This window comes from Crotalus tigris, unplaced genomic scaffold (genome assembly GCF_016545835.1).
Source record: "Crotalus tigris isolate CLP2741 ecotype Arizona unplaced genomic scaffold, ASM1654583v1 scf7180000017993.1374955, whole genome shotgun sequence".
Taxonomy (NCBI): Eukaryota; Metazoa; Chordata; class Lepidosauria; order Squamata; family Viperidae; genus Crotalus; species Crotalus tigris.
In genome coordinates, this window is record NW_024096760.1 from 73,858 (window position 1) to 94,312 (window position 20,455).

Consider the following 20,455-nt stretch of genomic DNA (forward strand, 5'->3'; position numbering starts at 1 on the left):
TTTAAGTAGTTCTATTACAAAAATAGGGACTCATTTAAAACAATGGTTGAATCAAAGCCATTTATTTATTTGGTGAGTGGCCATAGATCGAAACAATAAAAAACACACCAATAGGCCAGTGAGCATAATTTATTACAAAATATGTCAGCTTGGTATCAATTCTTCATATTAAGTAGCTTTATAACTGTAAGATCCCTTTTCAAGGTCAGACAGGCAAAGACAGAAAGAGCAAACATCCTACACATCAGGCTCTTTGAACAGCCTGCTTTTTGACAAAAGACATAGAATTTATTATGCTTGCCAGGATCCCACGTTCTGAGCTGAGAAAACTGGATGGCAATGCCTCTCCTGGCCGTTTCTGACCAGTTCTGAAAGACTTAGCAATGAAAAACATATCACTGAAACCAGCACAAGCAACTTGATGCCATGGCATTTCCTCATAACAACCCAACCTAAGCAGGTAAAACTGCATGTAGTTCCTTCATAACTCCTTTGAGCAGCAGTTTTGCGGGTGGAAAAATATCCTTTAGTACAAGGGTGGGGAACTCTGGCCCTTTTATGACCTGTGCACTTCAACTCCCAGAATTCCTGAGCCAGCATGGCTAGCTCAGGAATTCTGGGAGTTGATGTCAAGTCATAAAGGAGTCATAGCTCCCCACCTCTAGTCTAGTATAAAAAACATCTGTTTCATGGTACCATATTTTCCGGCGTATAAGACGACTTTCTAAAGCATGCAAATCGGCACCGAAGTCGGGGGTCACCTTATACACCGAGTCGTCTTATACATTGGAAATTACGGTAGTTTCTGGTGTATAAGATGACTTTCTAGGCATGCAAATCGGCGCCAAAGTTGGGGGTCATCTTATATGACGAGTCGTCCTATACGCCGGAAAATACGGTACATTAGTTTTTTTTTCTTTTTCTCTTTTTTAATTCCTATGTTATATAGCAATGTTTCTCAACCTTGGCAACTTTAGGATAGGTGGATCCTAAAGTTAAAATGGGTGGCAACCTTAAGCTTGACTGGCTGGGGAATTCTGGGAGCTGAAGTCCACCCATGTTAAAGTTGGCGAGGTTGAGAAACATTGTTATAGAGGGAAGAGAATCCAGAAGCCGCTAAAAAGAATTTTCACCATCTCTAACTATAATTTAAGTACTTCTAGAACAGTGATGGCGAACCTTTTAGAGACTGAGTGCCCAAACTGCAACCCAAAACCCACTTATGCATTGTCGAGTGCCGGGTGGGTGTGGCCAATTGGGTGGGCATGGCCAATTGGGTGGGCGTGGCTGCGGTAGTAATGGCAGATTGGGTGGGACTAAAAAGTTCAATCAATCAATTCCAATTTTGCAAGATCTTTTTTTTCCCCACAAGAAGTTGAAATTGACTGATTGATTGAACCTTTTTTTTTTTTTTTTGCACATGGTGGCAGAGGCCTAAAACGAAAAAGTTTTATAAAACCCAGCTGAAGGCCTAGGACTGGGGTGACGGCATGCGTGCCCACAGAGAGGGCTCTAAGTGCCGCCTCTGGCACCCGTGCCATAGGTTCGCCACCACTGTTCTAGAAGATCGCAAGTGACTTCTCTCTGTTCTGTTGGTCATTCATGGCCTTTTGTACTTAATTCAACAGCTGAAATTTGGAAGATCCAATGATTATAAAACAAGATACAAAGAAGCAGTTTTTGATTTCACAATGATATTCATGGAAGTCAAGAACCAGACACTAATTGGTAGCCTGTAGTTGCTACTTTAGGTACAGATTATGTACATTCAATGTGTAGATTATCAAATAGGCAATGCATTAGAGGTCTCCAGATGCCACAAGAGGTCCAGACACTGACAAACTGGTGTGAATGTTTATGAGGTCATAGTTGGCTTTTAAACAGAATGGATAGTTTTCTGGCAATTTTCACTTGACTCAGGAAGACTATTCCTGCCTCTCCAAATGACAATTGGTTATATTTCCTGTAGATTATCAAGCCTGGTGGAACTTTGAGAGATGGACAAGCCTCATAATTCAGGCTGGCCATGAAGAGTACAGATCTTTTTAAGAATTGGAGGCATATTCAAAAGACTGGTGAGTCACCAATATTTTGCAGTATACAATCTAGAGCTAGTCAAAACAAAGAAAATGGCTGGGATCCATAAACACAGGCAAGGCAGGCAGTGTTATATTTATTTCAAAATCTAGGGTATCAATAAGAGGGCTGGATTATTCAAGACTCATTTAATTTAGCCAATCCCATTGATTCTCAGTAAAAATTCATTGGCCTCTGCCATCTATTACAAAACTTGCTACAGTTAGTTTAGATTACCAAATACATCAGCAATCTACTGGTTTCTACTTTTGACTTTTGATTTTATTTCCAAAATGGGAGACCAACAAATATTTGTTCTTTTCAACTTTCTAGCAAAATTTTGTTACAGGCTAATGCTACTGCAGGTTTTTTTTTTTCCACACACGATCTGAAGCCTGGTATAGACATAGCCTAAACAAAACCCACATTTTATATACCCTGAATATTCTTTTTTGGATTTTTAATCATGAACAATTCTTGGAAACTCAAAAATTTGCAAACTATTTTCTGTACGTTGAAGATTGCTTTAATATGGCAAGTGAATTTTCAGGTGCATTTTTATGTGTTTCAGTTATCATCTTCTATCAAAGGAAATATTTTTGCCTAGTTGGCATCCTTAGAGTTTTTCATGTTGTTTGCTTCAGTTAGCTCTTGGAATCTGGAGTTGTTTTTTCTTCAGTTATGGGGGGACAATTAGGATTGTCCTGTCCCCGTATTGCCAAGAATGAATATCTCAGGCCTCCTGCCATGCTAGAGGAGGAAAGAAAAGAATAGACATAATAATAAAACCATGAACTTCCTTGAGACTATGACATCCTTTCAAAATTCGCTTACCTGATATTGAGTCCAATGAAGTTCAACATATTAAATATGTAATCTCCACCAAATAGCATGCCAATATAAGCAACAGACACATTCTATAAAGAAAAAGCAGTGTATGTAAATACTACAAATGTCCACTACGATAAGCTATAAAGCATGGTTAGCATGAACTGACTCCTTTCTCTTAAAGGGCTTCACTACTTAATTCCTCATTTTTTTATTGTTCATGTCTGAACCTAGAATACTTCCTATTGGCATCTATATTTAAACACAAAACATAGCTATGGCTTGTTTATGCCATCTTTCAGCAATGCTTTGCTGTAGCTGAAAGCAGAATATACTGCATCTGGATAACACACTTGTAAACAAGTAACAGATACAGTAGCTGAATTGGTAGGAAAATGGGAATTAGATACATTGCTACCAACCAAGCCATACCATTTCGTGCAAATCTTATCTCAAATATAAGGTAAGAACTATGAAGAAAGAGTCCTGATCTTGCATACTTCATGGGGAGTAGAAGATGAAAGATATACCATGCTGTTCTGTCCTAAGCCCTCTTCAGTCATTTATCTGAACATCTGAGAACTTGAAAGTAAGTAAGAAAGTAAGTGGAGAACAGGACTATGCTGGAAACCTAACCCCTGGATATTGAGCCAAGAGGCTCATATTTCTTTGAATGCCAATATATCTCACTGTTTGGTCTGCTACCTGGATCCATACTGTCCTCTATCTATTTTCAAACCCTTATGTCTTGATGTGGGACCCGATCTCTACTTGATACATCACTTGGTAAAAATGACTCTACAAATAACATTGGGCTGAATATAATTGGATAAATTATTCCTGGCCTTTTTAGAAACCTAAAGATCATCACATTTTTATATGTTCCCACTACACATGTAAGAAAATGTTTTACAAAAAGTGCTACCAAGACATTCATATACATAGTCATAGGTCAAAACTGTACTCAAGACACAGGACTGTCTTTTGCAGGTGGTTTTAACAGTACTGGGTTCACACATTACATGTGTACTTCTTAACTATGGATTATAGGTTAAAATTCTTAGCAACCTAGTTCAGACCTAGTGGCAAATTATAAACCATGCTATGCAACCTATAATAACTGGATTCATATATTATACTAAAGTCAAAATAAACAATCCATATTGACAGTGTAGTGCATGTGTCCAACTTGCCACGTCACGTGACATTTTTTGCATTGCTAGAGCTGGGGTGGGCACGGTCTCCATGCTGGCAGTTTGACACCCCTGGTGTGTAATGTGTATATTCAGCTACTATAACCAAATATCAACTCCTTTTGGTTACTTACTTTTATAGCACCAACTACTGCAGTTGTTAGAGCAGAATTATAATGGCTGCAGAGAACTGTAGAATACATCAGAAGAAACCTAGCATTAAAAACAAAAAAGGACTATGTAACTTGGTTTTCTGCTTTTTGTCAAATAAACAACTGATATATGCCATAATTCTATATTGACATTCACTACCCTATTTTATGTTGCGTTTCAGTATTTAAAATAGCCTAAACATAATCTAAAACCTGCTGCATTTGAAGATCTGATACAAAATTAGGCAAACTAAAACTGAGCTTCTACTGACTCCATCATTTTTATACAGCACCAAGTATCCTCTGGAAACTATCACCTGATTTGCAGGATTTAAAATGTGCTACACCAGGGGTCTTCAGACTTGGCCTTTTTATGATTTGTGGACTTCAACTCCCAGAATTCCTCAGCCAGAGTGCCTGGCTGAGAAATTCTGGGAGTTGAAGTCCACAAATCATAAAAGGGCCAAGTTTGAAGACCCTTGTGCTACACTATCAAGGGATTCCTGTTCTAATTTCATTGATGTGGCCAATGAAAATGTCCCAAAGCAAGCTACACTGAAAAAGAATCAGAGAGCATGTGGAAATTATTTTTGCTCTTTAATAAAAAGAGATAGTTCTTAAAATGTTGTGCAGCAGGATACAAAAGCTATACTATGAGAACAGAGCATGAATCATTGAGATCTTTCTCTTTTTAGCTTATCTTACTCTGCTAATTATGCAGAAGGATTTCCAAGATGCAAAGTTATGCCAGTCATTACTTGATTATTTGCCCAAGATCGTCTTACCCCAACACACAAGAAAGAAGAAACTGAAAGATAAATAAAGCGTTTGTCCACTGCTGGAAATCCGTGGCCTGTAAAAATAAAAAAAGATAAGATTTTTGATATATTTAGAGAGAGAAAAATTACCAATTATTTACTGAAAAATCCAATTCACAAAAATAATTGAATCTGAGAAAAAAAAATCTGCTTGATCTTTAGAAATCATACCAAGTGTTGTTCTGCTGACTTCCAACAGGCGGCACATCTTCATATTACAGATTTCCTTTTTCTTGTAAATCACTAATTATTGATTTTGGGTCTCTCTCTCTCTCTCTCTGAATTGCCAAGATGCGTGCCTGCAGATTCCCACAGACTTCACAAGTAGCCATTAAGCGCACATGGGATTGGAGGGTTTAGGTCAGGGGTCTTCAAACTTGGTCCTTTTATGACTTGTGGACTTCAACTCCCAGAATTCCTCAGCCAGGAATGCTGGCTGAGGAATTCTGGGAGTTGAAGTCCACAAGTCATAAAAGGGCCAAGTTTGAAGACCCCTGGTTTAGGTAATGTCCAAAGATGTTAGTTTAGCTAAGAAAAAGAATCTTCCTTCCAAGAGCTCTCATGCAGTTCCTTCCTCCCATTCCCAAACAATTGGTAGCCATTTAATAGTAGCCATGTAATCGCAGAATGAGCCAGTTTGCTGTAGTGTTAAGATATCAGGCTAGAAACCAGGAGATTGTGAGTTCTAGTTCCACCTTGCACCAGTCACTTTCTATCAGCCTCAGGGAGAAGCAATGGCATACCACTTCAGAAAAACCTTACCAAGGACAATGCAGGGATATGCGTCTAGGCAATCGCTGACTATCAGACACAAATGAACAGAAGAAAAAAAAATGTTGGAATGAAGGTTCCAAGAGAAATATAGTTCTTCTCGGTCAGCACCAAATATCAGTCAAGATAACTTGAAAGGATGGATGGATAAAGTTTATGGAAGACTAATATTTCCCCTTAATCTTCTGTTCTATTCCTAACTCGCCAAAACGAGATTTCATATCTTATACTAAACCACTACTTATAATGTTATAAAATCAATCGCCTCTTAGAGGACAAAATCCTACATTTTTACTTTATACGCAAAAGGATCCCAAACACCTATCATTCCAGAAATATAAATTTAGAACCCAAGCCAATTAAAGCATTATTGTACTCGATTCGTTCCTAAGCTCTATTTACCTGCTGGAAATCTCCAGTGAAAAAACTGATGAGAACTGTAGGAATTATCATAAAGTAGGCATTATAAAAAATTACTCCATATCTTCCCAGTTCCTGTATAAACAAATACATACGTTAAAAGAAATCTGATAGCTGATTACTTAAGAGTTCCTGAAGGATTCAGGACTGAGATATCTATGGTAACGTATGTAGAACCCAGTAAATTAAATGAATCATGAAGACTCTGTTTGAAAGGCATGTAAGCTTGGATAATATAAATTGTTTATCAAATAAGATTCTATGTGGAAAAATGTTAGGGGGAATAATTAGATGATAATGACTGAACTAATTATCCTTAACTAAAACAGAACAAAGAGCCAATAGCATGGATCTTTCCATATAAATGTCTACTCTGGTGGAAGCAATATGTATGATTAGAAGTATGAGGTACAACTATCAGAGTCTAGAATAGAAATTGGCTTAAACCATGATTGAAAACCCTTTTTCAAACGAATTATGACACTTGAATCCTTGATTGGCAATCGCATTCTGGAAGTTGGCTCAGGCAGGACAAAACTTAGTTTAATTTGCATTCAAATTCAGTTCAAATTACATTAATTAAGTATAATTTCAAGAATCAAATACTTGACCATATTTACTGATTTTCCCTTTAAAATGTCAATTTGTCAGCTTTTTAAAGCCCTGAGATCATAGCTTACATATTCCTTGCTTACATGAATCAGCCACAGCAATCAGCTACAGAACAATTTTTTAAGTTGACAGAATAGCAGTATTTAAGATATAAAAGTGGTTGAAACTTTCACAAAGATATTACAATAAAATATTTATGACCTTGTGAAAAGACAGTTATAAAAAGTGGTCTACAAATACTTTTTTTTTAAAAAAAAAAAAAAAGAGGTATTCCACTATATCAGGCTTTTTAAGAGTATTAAGAAAACTATACAACATCTAAACTTTAAGGTGACTTTAAAATCTATTTTTCCACATGTTAACCCACATGTTTAAAAAAAATGCAAAGAAGAACACATAAAATCTCTGCATAGTTACCTGAGGGTCAATTTTTTGTTTGGTATAAACACCATTTGCTGCTGTGAAGATATCATTGAGCAAAACAGAAACATAGCCTTCCAAGCCGAAAGCTAAATCTGATCTGGAAAATAAAATATGGAAAGAGAGACTAATTTAAATAGCATAAATTTAAACAATAGCTTTCTTTGCAGTGGACATATTCTGTCTACTCTCCAAGTTGTATCCATATTACAAACAAGAGATAAATTTGTAAGAACTCTGGGGTAAAAAAAACCAATCTAGTCTTGTTTTACTCAGTAAACATACTGAGAAAATTCAAAGTTTACATAAAAGTCATGTGGTCATTTTATAAAATATATTATGTATAAATTGGTTTGCCATTTAAAGTATATTTAGTGTGTGAGAATTTAATCAGACAACAATTACATCAACAGTAAAATATTTGATGGAGATGTTGAAATTACAGTGGGATAAGACATAGGACAACCTAATAGAGTAGGAATCTTACTATATGGAGCACAAACATACACATGAACATCAATAAATAATATTATAGCCTTTATAATATATAACAATAGCAATAGCATTTAGGTTTATATACCGTCCCATAGTGCTTTATAGCATTCTCTGGATGGTTTACAATGTAAGCATTATTTCCATATTGACCCTAAAAATCTGGGTCCTCATTTTACCAATCTTAAAGGATGGAAGGCTGAATCAGCCTTGAGCCCCATTGAACTCCAGGCTGTGGGCAGTTTGTCTGCAATACAGCACTTTAACCACTGTGCCACCAAGGCTATCTTTCATATTCAATTGCTTTCAAAATATACTTGTTCCATTTGGCAGGAAATTACTAGGAGCTGTAGTTCTCCCAGGCCTCTGCTATTAGTACTCCCCAATCTACCAGGACATTTTTATTACGCAATATAAAGCATGATTTATTGTGAGACCTTCAGTATAATTAACTCTGGACTCAGGCCATTGTGATTACAATCAGTGACTCCATCCTTTTCCTTCTGTGATGCACTAGAATAATTTCCCCAGTTGACTTCAAATTTTGAACTGCTGTACACAAGTCACATCAATTTATTTTGGATCATCTTTGTTTAAAAAATGTCAAAGGCATGTTAATTTTTGTGTTCTGCAGCACAGTCAACATCATCTGCAGATGATTTCCAGACCATTGTCATTGTTGATCTAGACCAGGGGTCCCCAACCCCTGTTCCGTGGACCGGCACCAGTCTGTGGCATGCCAGAAATTGGTCCACACAAACAAGCAAAGCCCTAAGCACAGGATGCAGGCAGTACATGAAACCACGCCCCCTCTGGTCCGTGGAAAATCTCTCTTCACGGAACCGGTCCCTGGTGCCCAAAAAGTTGGGGACTTCTGATCTAGACCACCTTTACCCATTTCATAGTTCTCTGAAAGTGCTATGATTACATCTCCCAGAACTTCCAGCTAATTGGCCAAACTAGCTGGGAACTCTGGGAGTTGAAACACCAACTATTTTTAGGGCACTAGGTTGGGGAAGGCTGCTACAGAAAACTGCAGTGTACAAATATTTTACAGTATCTACTCATTCATCCAAACACTGATCTACAAAGGAATATTATTTTTCACTGATGTTAAAAAACAAATATGGAGTACTAAAGGAAACTTTAAAATCTTACCCTGCTGCTATTAAGGCCCCCAAAATGATTGCAAACACACTGATTATAATGCTCAGGGGAAAGCGTTTCCTGTAAAAATAAATGATATCTCTCTAAATGTATATTCAAGAATTAAGACATTGAGATTCTAGAATGAGTGAGCCTTCTTTGTTTCACTTGATCCATAGGAGAACAAAATCGCCTTTTCATCCCAAAGGATTTGAACGAGCCTCTATATGTAGAAAGTCCCAATACAATTCTTGGTATATACGGAAAGAGTTGGAAAAGTTCTTTGTTCCAAAAAGAAAAAAAAGAAAAAAGGAATTCTTAATAAAGGATTAGACCAGGCATGTCAAACTGCCGGCCCGTGGTCTGAATGCGTCACACCAAAACCGTGCCCACCCCATTGCTGGCAATGGGAAAAAAGTCGCGATACATTGCACGACGTCATGTGACGTCGTGAGTTTGATATGCCTGGACTAGACAGTACAGAACTAGAGGGCCCAATCTGATATACAATAACTTCCTATAAATCCAACAGCTACCTATAAATCCAGCCTCATTCACTAACTAATTGGTCAGTCAAAATTAGTGTTCACTTTTATACCTTTCTAGAAATTAAGCAGTAATGTGGAACAACTTACTCCACAAATGCTGTCAAATTCTAAGAAGGGAAAAACACTGAGTTCAATAGAACTGATTCCCAGGGATTGAATCAAACACTCAGTTACCCAGAGGCAGCAGGCACTAAATAGATAATACAGCCTAGTAATCTCTGAACATTCTTGGGAGGATAAGCTGTTTTTAATATTTTTGAGAACAGAATATCTACATGGTTACAGGGAAAGTATTGGAGTTGCTAAAATGCAGCACAAAGAAAAAGACAGAAGAAGAAGACAACAAAGATTTTGTATTCAGAAGAAGAAAGAGGAGCAAGGGCAGGTTTACTAGATATTCTCTTCAGAAATATAAACAAGCACTGCAGTAGATGGTAGCAAAGACATAACAGAAAGCTCTTTGCTGCCCTCTAGGGGCCATCTGAATTTTGGCAAGCCAGAACTGGTAGGGCAGTGGTTCTCAACCTTTTTATACGGCGACCCCGGTCATAAGGACGCGGCGCGCATGCGCGGTGCCGCCCCATGCGCGGCAAGCATGTGTGGCACCGCCCGCTGAGGGAAAAAATGGCGGATCGTGTTGTTTGGCGACCCCCGTAAAATGGTCGTTCGACCCCAAATGGGATCGCGACCCACAGGTTGAGAACCGCTGTGGTAGGGTGAGGATAGGAAAGAGACAAAGTAGCTAAAAAGAAGGAAACAATGAAGGTAGCCAAACAGAAATCAGGAAAAGGGTGACTTAGGTGAAAAGCCAAAAGGAAGAGCCAAGAGAAAGAATGGGTTTGATCAAAATATCTCACTACAGGGAGTTAGGAAGAAAGGCATGAAGGAGAAGAGCTGCCTTGAAGCAAATGTTTGGCTTCAGATTTCTATTATTCATAGACAGGAAATTATGTGCCCAAATAATTTTAAGCAGTTCAAATTGTCTCTTCTAATTCTTATTAGTCAACAAAATACACTGGATCATTATGTGACCCGATAAACCATTGTGGTATTTCAGAAATGAGAGGCAAATACTTACCCAAGAATAATAATTTCCAGCAGTAATGTAAGAGGAATGGTAAACTTCCTCAGGACTGTAAACATTGGCAAGCTGTATTTAGAGAGAGAGAGAGAGAGAGAGAGAGAGAGAGAGAGAGAGAGAGAGAGAGAGAGAGAGAGAGAGAGAGACTAGTTTGTGTCAGTGGCAAACTCCTTCATGACTCATTATGTATCTTCATACTTTCATCCTCAGCTTCAACTGACATTAAGAATGCCCCTAAATAAATTCTCAGTTGCAAAGCCAAATGTCAGTCTGACTCCAAAGAATGCTTAGACAGTAGAATAGTTGGAAGTAAGAATAATTAAAAAAAAGAACAACTTTGGCATCTGTCTCATACAATTTGTTTCCAGTAATTTCCTTTTAATTTAGTTAAAATTAGTTCTCAAGTAGTCAGTGATATGGTATTTTCCACGAATAGCTATCTAAATGCTGAGAATCAAGGCAAATATGGAAAAGATTTTGGTGAGCCAGGTCAGAAACTAATAAATAGTCTTCTCTAACCTGGACTGGAAGCCCCCAAGCTGGGAAGGACTCCTACACGATCACTAAAGTTGAGCTGCATAACCCTTTCCATATTAATACAGAAGAATGTCCCAGTATTACTGTATTATATTAATAGATAATTAGAAATTCACCGGGTGTCTAAGTCAAATGCAAATTCTAAATACTTATTCCTAGTTATGAAAAACCCAAAATAATCACACATGAGTACACTAGTGTGCTTCTTTCAGAAGAATGTGAAATGACCAGTGCATGCCCAAGACAAAGGCTAGCAACCTTTCCAGATATCTCCACACAGCTGCATGCAATGATGCAGACATCAAACAAATAACTGGCATAAGCTTGTGAGACCAGCAAATATGAGGGTAGCGTTATGTGTTAGAATCCTAAATGCCATATTACTGAGCTATACCCAAGAGCACTGCTTTAGGTATGCTTCCTAGATGTACTGATGGAGATTTGTGATTCACCTACATATCTGTTAAGCAATTGGATGAGACTGGAGTACCATTTCAAATAAAACGGTTACATGACATGCAATTATCTATTCAGGCAGCAGATTCCCCAAACAATGTATTCTAACTACCCCACCCAATTTTTCACACAATGAATGGCCCACTGTCTAATCAATGTCCATTTTCAATGTCCATTTTCAGCAGTCAAAGATGAAGAACATACCAGTCACCAAAAGGGGAGGAAGAAAATGCCAAAACACAAGGATAGAAAATAGAATGGCTAGTTGTAAAGTTTCTTTACAGATATTTGTTCCTAAGTCCAACACTTACTTTATAAACTGATTTTATACACTGGAATGTCCAAAGCAATTCTTTGGCAAGATGAGGATGCTTTTGTGCAAAAATATATTCCATTTTTAACAGTCTTGGAAAAACAACTGAAATTTACAAAGGGTTAAATACAAAGAAATTATCAGTTTAAGTTTACTACCTGGTCATTACTATACCTTAGCTTGCCTATGCTTGATAATCCACTTATATGGTTTCCAATATAAATCAGAGGAAGTGGAAACAACTGTAATAAAATAAATGCACCATTCAGATTATGCCATTTCACTCCACTTTGGAAGAAATCTGTTCAAATCAATTCATAAACCATATAATTCATAACACCAATAGAAACAGACAAATTAGCAGGCCTTATAAAGGAACATCACTTGTTAGTATCTGATTCTTTGCATGACCTTACTCCTGCTTATATCAATACAATTATACTTAACTTACAAAACAAAAATATTGGACCCATCATAATGACAATGAATGAACATACATAATGTTTTTCTCTAAGCATTTTCTACTATATGTGCAGATGAAGATTATCAGTTAGAAGTACATTTCTTTGTATTCACTTGGGATTAATAAATATAAAACCTGTTTAGATTCCTGGTGACTATATGGCTATGGCCATGATGGTTACTTGGTAACAGTATGGAAATTGTTTTCTACTTCCTTCATTCAGTTTATTTTTCCCAATTCCCAGTTTTGTCAATAGTCTTGTGATCTACTGGTGATCCTCATTCCAGCACTAACAAGTCCTGTATTGTTACTTGAGATAAACCAAGTTTAGCTAAGTGCTGCCACCTACTGAGAACTATGGAGTTTTCTAATAATTGCATGGTCATAAACATCTTGGTTGTGTAGGACTGATCTAGAATCAAAACCCCAAGAGCTGGAATATTAGATTAGCAGAGGGGTTTTTTTCAACCAATTTATCTGGAGACCCTACTTTAACCCAAGCCCCACAATCTGCACTATTTTATGGGTTTGATCTTTATTCAGAAACAATGATTATTGTGCAATTCACATAGGTGCATAAGTGTTAACAACTGATTTGTATGTTACTGGGTTCATTTTAAAAAGGACATGATGGAAAACAATAATAATCATGCATGGAAAGAATCTAGCAATTCTACCATGCAAATTCCCTGTAAGGGTAAAATGAGTGGCAATGACTCCTTAATGAAGATAATTTGCAAGTGCCTAAAAGCAAATATTGGATCAACCAAGGAGTAGGAAGATTGAGCGATTCACACTTGCTCTTTTAAGCTTTCAAGGACAAAACTTTACATACAACAAATGGTGTCTCCTTTGAAGCTTCAGTCGGTTAAATAATTACATGAACTTTCAACAAACAAAGAGATAACTATCTTGCAGTAGGAATGCATGTCCTGTGGTCTCTCCCACCTGGCAGACAAGTTTGGGATGGCAGCCTAGGCTGAGAAAGTGTGGGCAGTCCTTTCACTTAGCAAAAGCTGGCTCCTTTGCTGTCCAGCTGGCATCCCTTTTCTAGGGAAGATCCTTGTTTTGAGCCAAGAAAGGGAGCTGTTTCAAGGCCAGGCCCCTTTGAGGGGTCAGGGGAGTTTGGCAGACATGAACAAAGAAGGCCCACAGCTGTTTCTTTCACCCTTTGCTTTGTCTCAGCTTATGTTCATCTCTCCATCTTCCTTTTCCTCTCACTCCAAAAGGGCCCCCATTCCATTCTCAGACTTTAAATTCTTACATTCTGCCTGCAAATACTTAATCCTTGGTGATGAGGGTTACTTCCAAAAATGCTAGAGTTTTCCCTTCACCATAAAATGTGTGCAATGTTTATGATGCATATTTAAAAGGGGTGGGGCTTTAACCCATTGATTGGGCCTGTCCCTTAATTTTTCCCCCATTGGGATATTTTAAGGCAGGGCTTTTCAACCGGTGGTACGTGTACCACTTGTGGTACATTAATGAGTGGCAGGTGGTATGCAGCCCTGCCTAGCCAAGTGTAGTGGGGGAGGGAAAGAGCCAGCACAGGCAAGGACTTGCAGTGAGAGAGTCTTCTGGAGCTGCAAAGGCCCCAGGCTCACTTCTGGCTCACTCTCCCCCATGAGAAAGGAGGAGGGGGGCAGAGACAGGAGAGCCTATAAAAGGAGGCAGTTTGGACAGGAGAGAGAGAGAGAGAAAAAAAGCAGCAGCCTTGGGAGGAGGCAGAGTTAGGAGAAGAAGGAGGGGGAGGGTGGGGGGAGAGGAGATCAAGCAGGCTGGACATGAGCCGATCTACAACTGCTGTGGCAGCCACCTGTGCTGGCAGCAGCAAACAGGCAAGAAATGCAGCGGGGGAGGGGTCACCCTCCAAGAGGAATGAAAAAAGGCAGCAATGGCTGGAGGTGAGACATGAAGGAGGGAAGGAGATGGAGAGTGGAAGGAGATGGAGAGTGGAAGGATTCTTATGTGCTTTTGTGACTTTGAAGTTCTGGGATTTGTGCAATGAGGGCTTTGTGTTCTTAAGGACTGTTTGGCAATTTCTATTTGGCTGATGGCTGATATCTCGTGTTAGCTTCTATTGCTCTGCTGTTGTTAGCTGTAGGTTTTGCTGAAAGGGATTTTGAAATATTTGTCTCCTGAATGGATTTTGCCTGTAGCATTCCTTTACTTGTGAATGGAGCCATTTGGGGAGGTTGCCTTAGCTGGCAGCCAGTACTTACATTTTTTTTTTCTTCCTTAAGTGCCGGCTGCACTCCTTATCTTCCTTTCGAGCCAGTAGCTAATTCTTAAAGGAGAATGTGCCTTTTTAAGCTAGTTCACTCAGCAGCTTGTCTTTTCTGTCTCTGGAGGCCTTTCCTTGTTTGATCAATATATGGAAGATGGAAAATATGGGGGGGGGGTCAAATTCTTCCTTCAGAAGGAGATGGGAATGAGAAAAAGGGAGGCAGGGAAGGGAGGGAGGAAAGGAAGTCCCGCCTTAGCACTTGGCCACCAGCAGCTCTGCCATTGACTTTGCTTGTCAAAAAGTTGCAGAAGGGGATCACATGACACTGTGACCATTATAAATATAAATCAGTTGCCAAGCATCCAAATATAAATCACATGACCTTGGGCATGCTGCAATGGTCATAAGTGTGAAAAATGGTCATAAGTCATTTCAGTGCAATTGCAACTTTGAACAGGTTTTTTTTTGGTCATCAAGTTTTTGACACCTTGCTAGGTGGTACTTGAATATTGCCATATCCTAAAAGTGGTACAATCAGTAAAAAGGTTGAAAAGCCCTGTTTTAAGGGGCACAAAGGGTGCCAAAAACATCTCTTAATTGGATCTGGATCACTTGTATGCGCCAACAGAATTTAGGAACATTTTTTTCATGGTAATATTACAACCCATGCAAGGAGTTAAGTCATTCTTACCTTTTTAGGGATGCTTTTGTCAAGATCAGGAAAATGAATGATTTTATTTAATTTTGACACATATAAGATGAGAATAGTGGTTACCATCTAAAAGGGAGAGAAAACAATCACATACAGCAGCAAAATAAAATTTCCATATGCAGCTGGGGTAGACTATAGATACTGCTGTTTTGAAGAAGACTTGTTTGATTTGTTTTTAATAACCCCACAGGTTTGCAAACTACACCAATGGACACAGAACTCCAGTTTGATCTGATGGATGTTTTCATACATTTTTGTGCTCTCCTTCAACTGTGAAGATTTCCAAAAAATTAGAGCATGCTTAAAAATGTTAATCCTAAAGTAGCATTGTTTACAAAAATAAAGAAAAATCCCCTCTCCCCAGAAAAATCTTGACCCTGCTCACTTTGTATCATGATGCCTATCTGTGTCTCTGAGATTCCAAAACACTAATATAGTTTCAGTCACCAGAACATGACCCATCCCTGTTACAACCTTACTTTATAAAAACCTCTTGAGATGGGCTTTAATAAAGAGAATTCTCTCAAGAGGAAGAAAATCATCTGCATTTCATCTTTCAACCACTGGAAAACCTATATTTGTAAATTGGAATATTTACCATTTAATCTCTTTTATCTATGAACATACCTGTCCTACTCCAAGAAACATTGGAGATGGGAATCTAGAAAGAAAATAAAAGTGACACTTATTTATGCATGCACATATCTGTGTGTGTCTGTGTGATTCTATTGTATATTTCAGTTTAGAAAGAAAGGTCATATATATGCAAACATACACGAATCAGAAGCTATCAAAATTTAAATTGTTAAAACTCTGCAACTTGTTTAAACAAAGAAATATTGGCTATCCAATGCAATACAGTCATGTATGGATTATTTGTATGCAGTTGCAATCTACAATGTGTATTTTGGAAGAAAATCAAGCCTATATTTCCAATTACACAAAATAATAGAGCAGGGGTATCCAACATTGGCAACTTTAAGACTTGTGGACTGGGAAATTCTGAGAGTTGAAGTCCACAGGTCTTAAAGTTGCCAGAGCTGGACACATCTGTAACAGAGTAACAAAATAATAAAGAGTGTATTTAAAAAAGCTATGGATATCAAGGGTATAAAAGACCATATAATAAAAACAGCCAGGACAATTCAGAAATAAGAAACCTGCAAGTGAAGCATCAGGCTATAAAGTGGCAAGTGTTCCCTAACAATCATGACAGAAACCCAATAACATGAATGTTTGCTGCTTATCAATTCTAGGAGTCTTCTTCTGCAAAGAAGCTACTCTTTTCTGTTCTATGCATGTGCCATTTGATAGACTTATTTCCTTATGCCAATCTGTTTCATTAAAAGCCTGCAGGCTCCATCTGCTGGGGCTAGAGTTAATATCACATTGCTTATCCAACCGTACTGGCTTCACGAGCCCTCCCACAGCACAATATACAATCTTGTATAGGATCCTGACTTGTCTGGAAATATGGCCTGGCTTGTAAGGGACTTGATCTTTGTCCATATGGAGTCCTGCTATCCACTCATCTCTGCTGCCAAACCTGAGGTCCTTATTCACCTGAGCTAGTTATTATCAGTTTTTTGCTGAATCCTTGCTGCAGGTGCAAGGTTTAGACTCTTAATGTGGATAGTAAATTTGGGGGGGGGTCAACGTATTTGAAATGTATTCATACAAAATAGCCATGTTCACACATCATACCGGTAAGTCATAAATCATGAATTACAACTGTCAACAATTACAGCAAATTCATGAGTTGTGGTAAGCCATCAAAATAGAAGATCTGGACACAAAATCTGGATACCAGATTAACTGCTAGATGGCCACAAAAAGTTAGAAGTATTTCTGGAGCTGGAAGTCCATGCACATACATAGTTTGGTGTGATGCACCCATATCAGCCTGCAAAATTATGACTCCAAAGATTTCTCTCTACTAGCCAAAATGCTTTTGTTTGGAGAAAAGCTGCTTTGTTTGTACATCGAGATATTTTTATTTGTCCACTGTCATTTAGCTGCTATAGCCTCGGTGTACAAATTCTCATCTTTATAATTATAATTAATTTTCAAATATACAACACAAATTACTTTCCTTCTCCTGGTTGATCACAGGACTCTGGGCCTGCATCTGAGATCTCAGCTATCCCACTGGAATTTATGTAATGGGAATTTCCTGGGAAAGATCTTGCCTCTAGGTTACAATAATAATATTGTAGACTGGTAATAAAATGGATTAATGTTTAATTTATTGATCTAATAAAATAATTGTAAAAATAAATAAAAAAAATTGTTTGAATCACAAAAATCATTACTGTTGATAAGGGATACACAGGTTATAAATTCCAGACAGCCACTAGATGGCAAGAAAGAATCCATTTATTGTAAACCTATCCACAGTATTCACTGCCATCAGCTAAATATTATAGCTCAGATCTGGGCAGTCAAGCCTTGGGCTAAACAACTATAATTGAAGAATGCATTCCCAATGTCCAATTCTCCTCTCCATCTGCTTCAACTGTATTATAAGTTGAGCAAGAACTTTGGAATCGGGACTTCGGAACCAGAATCTGTGAGACTACAGCTCGTATTTCCCGGGCTGCCAATCAAAACCACCTTTTAAAAATGGACCGTTAAGTTTAGGAAGAACTGGAGACAATCCTATCGAACTAAAGAAGTTCTGTACATTTCTCTTTGGGGCTGGGCATAAAAGTCCTCCAAAGAACGAGGAAGCAGAAAGATTAGCCCAAGACTCTTCAATAAGATAAGAAGCGGGAACCCGGCTGAAGGCGGGAAAAGAAGACGGCGCGCCATTCCAATCGCGATCGCGTTGCCAGAGGTTACAGCGTGGGAAATCCCTCCCCCCTCCGCAGAGAAGGGGACGAAGAGAAAAGAAGGCGTAGCTTTGACCAGTTGACAGTGGGCTGATTTGAAGGCCGACCGACCGTTGCCCAGCAGGTTCGCGCAGCACCTTCTTCCTCTGATCTCACCTGTAAACTGTCAGCACTGTTTTGTTTACCAGAACGATCAAGAAAGAGCAGGTCCCATAGAAAAGGGCGGAGAACAGCTTGGGCAGCGGAGAAGGGCCAGGGAGAGATGCAACCGGCTCCTGGTCCGGCATCTTGGCTTTCATTGTTTCGCACCTGTGCAACAGGTATCCACCTGCCGGTCACACGAAATGACATCCCCGCCAGCCAGGCAAAGGGCGACTTTAGCCCTTCCTCGCTAAAGGAAACGAGGCTGAACAGGAAGAAGCTTGCACCCGGCTTGGCTGTCTCCACCCACGCGGCTGTAACATCCCCCTCTTTCTTCTGTTAAAATGCCTCGGAGCCGGGGGGGGGGGGGAAGCTTCGTCTATTGGCCGACTTGTGGAGCTCAGAGGATCACTTTGGTGCGCTTTGTGCTGCTCTGGCTTTCCTGCTGTATTTCGAGCATGACATACTTCTTCTGTGCAACCTCTTCTCCAAGTTACCCTTAATATTTCTTTTTTCTTTTCCCTTTAATGGGTTTCTCAAAATACAGCTTTCCCAAATACAGCTTTACATTCCTTCACAGGAATGTAATAGATGGCTATAAGTAATTGAAAACTCTGTACTTGTCTTAATTAGAAAACTGGATCAATTCAGACTCTGAATGTAAAAGGATCATCCACATAATATAAAAATTCTAGTTCAAATATAGACCAATTCTGAATTGACTGAAGTTGGAAAAAAGTTCCATTAAAAAAAAAAACAATGTCTACATAGTTACTATTGTAAAAAACACAAATGCAGTTAGAAATTAGGAAAGCAATAAAACACAAAGCATCAGAATATCAGTTTATATTGTTGGTATCAACATTTGGCATACTGAATTACAAAAAATATTTGGAAATTATTCATTATTTCATTATTAAATAATGAAAATTTAAACTGAAGGGTTTATTTTCTTCAAATTTAAACTGAAGGGTTTATTTTCTTCAATCAAAATAGCTATCAAATGTTAAAGTATCAAAATAGTTGTTAAAAGAAATCTACAGGGACTTGTCCAGGAATTCAGGAAGAGTGAATGATATATCCAAAGCAAGGTGGATTTGATTTAAATCAAGTCAATTTAAATCACGATTTAAATTATGATTTAAATCACTAGTAAAAAGGCTTGATTTAAATCAACTCTATTTAAATCTTGATTTTTAAAGAGCAACTGTCATCTGTCCCACAGCAGCTCCTTCTCTGACCCGCTGTTGACTCACCAACAGTCCCATTCACTTTAATGGGACGGCTGGTGATGTGGCAGTGACACAAGGTGAGGGACATGGCGGGCAGCAGGTGAGTGGATGCCCGCTAACAGGCGCTGCCATGATGGATCTGAAATGACAGGTGCTCTTTAAATGTAAGGACTTATTCTTGCTGATTGTTAGAATCTTTAATATTATTTGCAAACAAAATGAAGGTTTCCTTTTTAGAATAATAAGCTGTCAGGTTAGTAAAACAGCAATATCAGAACTGATTTTAGGTTAATAGGTTAATCACACACACCATGTTTCCTGAAAATAAGATCTACAGCAAAAATAAGACCTAACCTGATTTTTGGAGGTGGGCCTAATATAAGCCCTACCTCAAAAATAAGCCTAGCTGGGACCCTGCCCAGTCCCACCTCACTTCCACAATGGGGCAGGAGTGTGTATCATACCACTGCTGCCATGAGGCAAGGCAGGTGGGGGAGAGGGTGGAGCTACCTCATACCTACTTACTTCAAGTCCCCATCCCAGTCAGGCCATTCCTTGCTGGGCAATCTTCCCTTTCACTCCCCTCCTGAGCCGGACTACCATGCTACGGAGGATGGGTAGGATAGATCTGTTCCCCCTCCGCCATGTTGGGACAGGCCCTAACTCGTCCCCCTCCAGTGGCACACAGCGGCAGCAAAGCGTTTCGCTGTCACTCCCCCCTGGCTCTGAAACAGTGGAGGGGGACCAGGCCTACCCCACCCATCCTCCATAGTGTGAGTCTGGCTTGGGAGGGGAAAGGGAAGATTGCTGAGCAAGGAATGGCCTGGCTGGTGGAGCCCTGAAATAAGCATGTGTGGGGTGTATGGAGCAGCTCCACCCCCTCCCCCACCTGGCTTGCCTTGTTGTGATGGCAGTGGCACGATGTACCATGCGCCTCCTGCCGCGAGTGGCCACAGAAGTGGGCTGGCAGCCACGTGGGCGCCTGC

General features: G+C 39.1%; 1 protein-coding gene across 4 annotated transcripts; it reads right to left on the minus strand.

Annotated features, from left to right (window-relative positions):
• Nucleotides 1-2,377: 2,377 nt before the first annotated feature.
• On the minus strand, nt 2,378-19,458 carry SLC35D2 (solute carrier family 35 member D2). 4 transcript variants are annotated; one of them, XM_039346384.1, is made up of 12 exons: nt 18,406-19,458; nt 15,893-15,926; nt 15,245-15,331; nt 12,038-12,105; nt 10,555-10,626; nt 8,941-9,009; nt 7,288-7,390; nt 6,241-6,333; nt 5,035-5,102; nt 4,232-4,310; nt 2,911-2,993; nt 2,378-2,826 (listed from the first exon to the last, which is right to left on the minus strand). In XM_039346384.1, the coding sequence occupies exons 2-12, from the start codon at nt 15,911-15,913 to the stop codon at nt 2,721-2,723; spliced, it is 849 nt and encodes a 282-aa protein (XP_039202318.1). In that variant the 5' UTR covers nt 15,914-15,926; nt 18,406-19,458; the 3' UTR covers nt 2,378-2,720. The 4 variants fall into 4 exon arrangements, with proteins under 4 accessions (XP_039202318.1, XP_039202319.1, XP_039202315.1 ...); XM_039346385.1 differs by having other exon boundaries at nt 15,864-15,926; nt 18,253-19,458; XM_039346381.1 differs by having other exon boundaries at nt 18,253-19,454.
• Between the last annotated feature and the right edge of the window lie 997 nt (nt 19,459-20,455).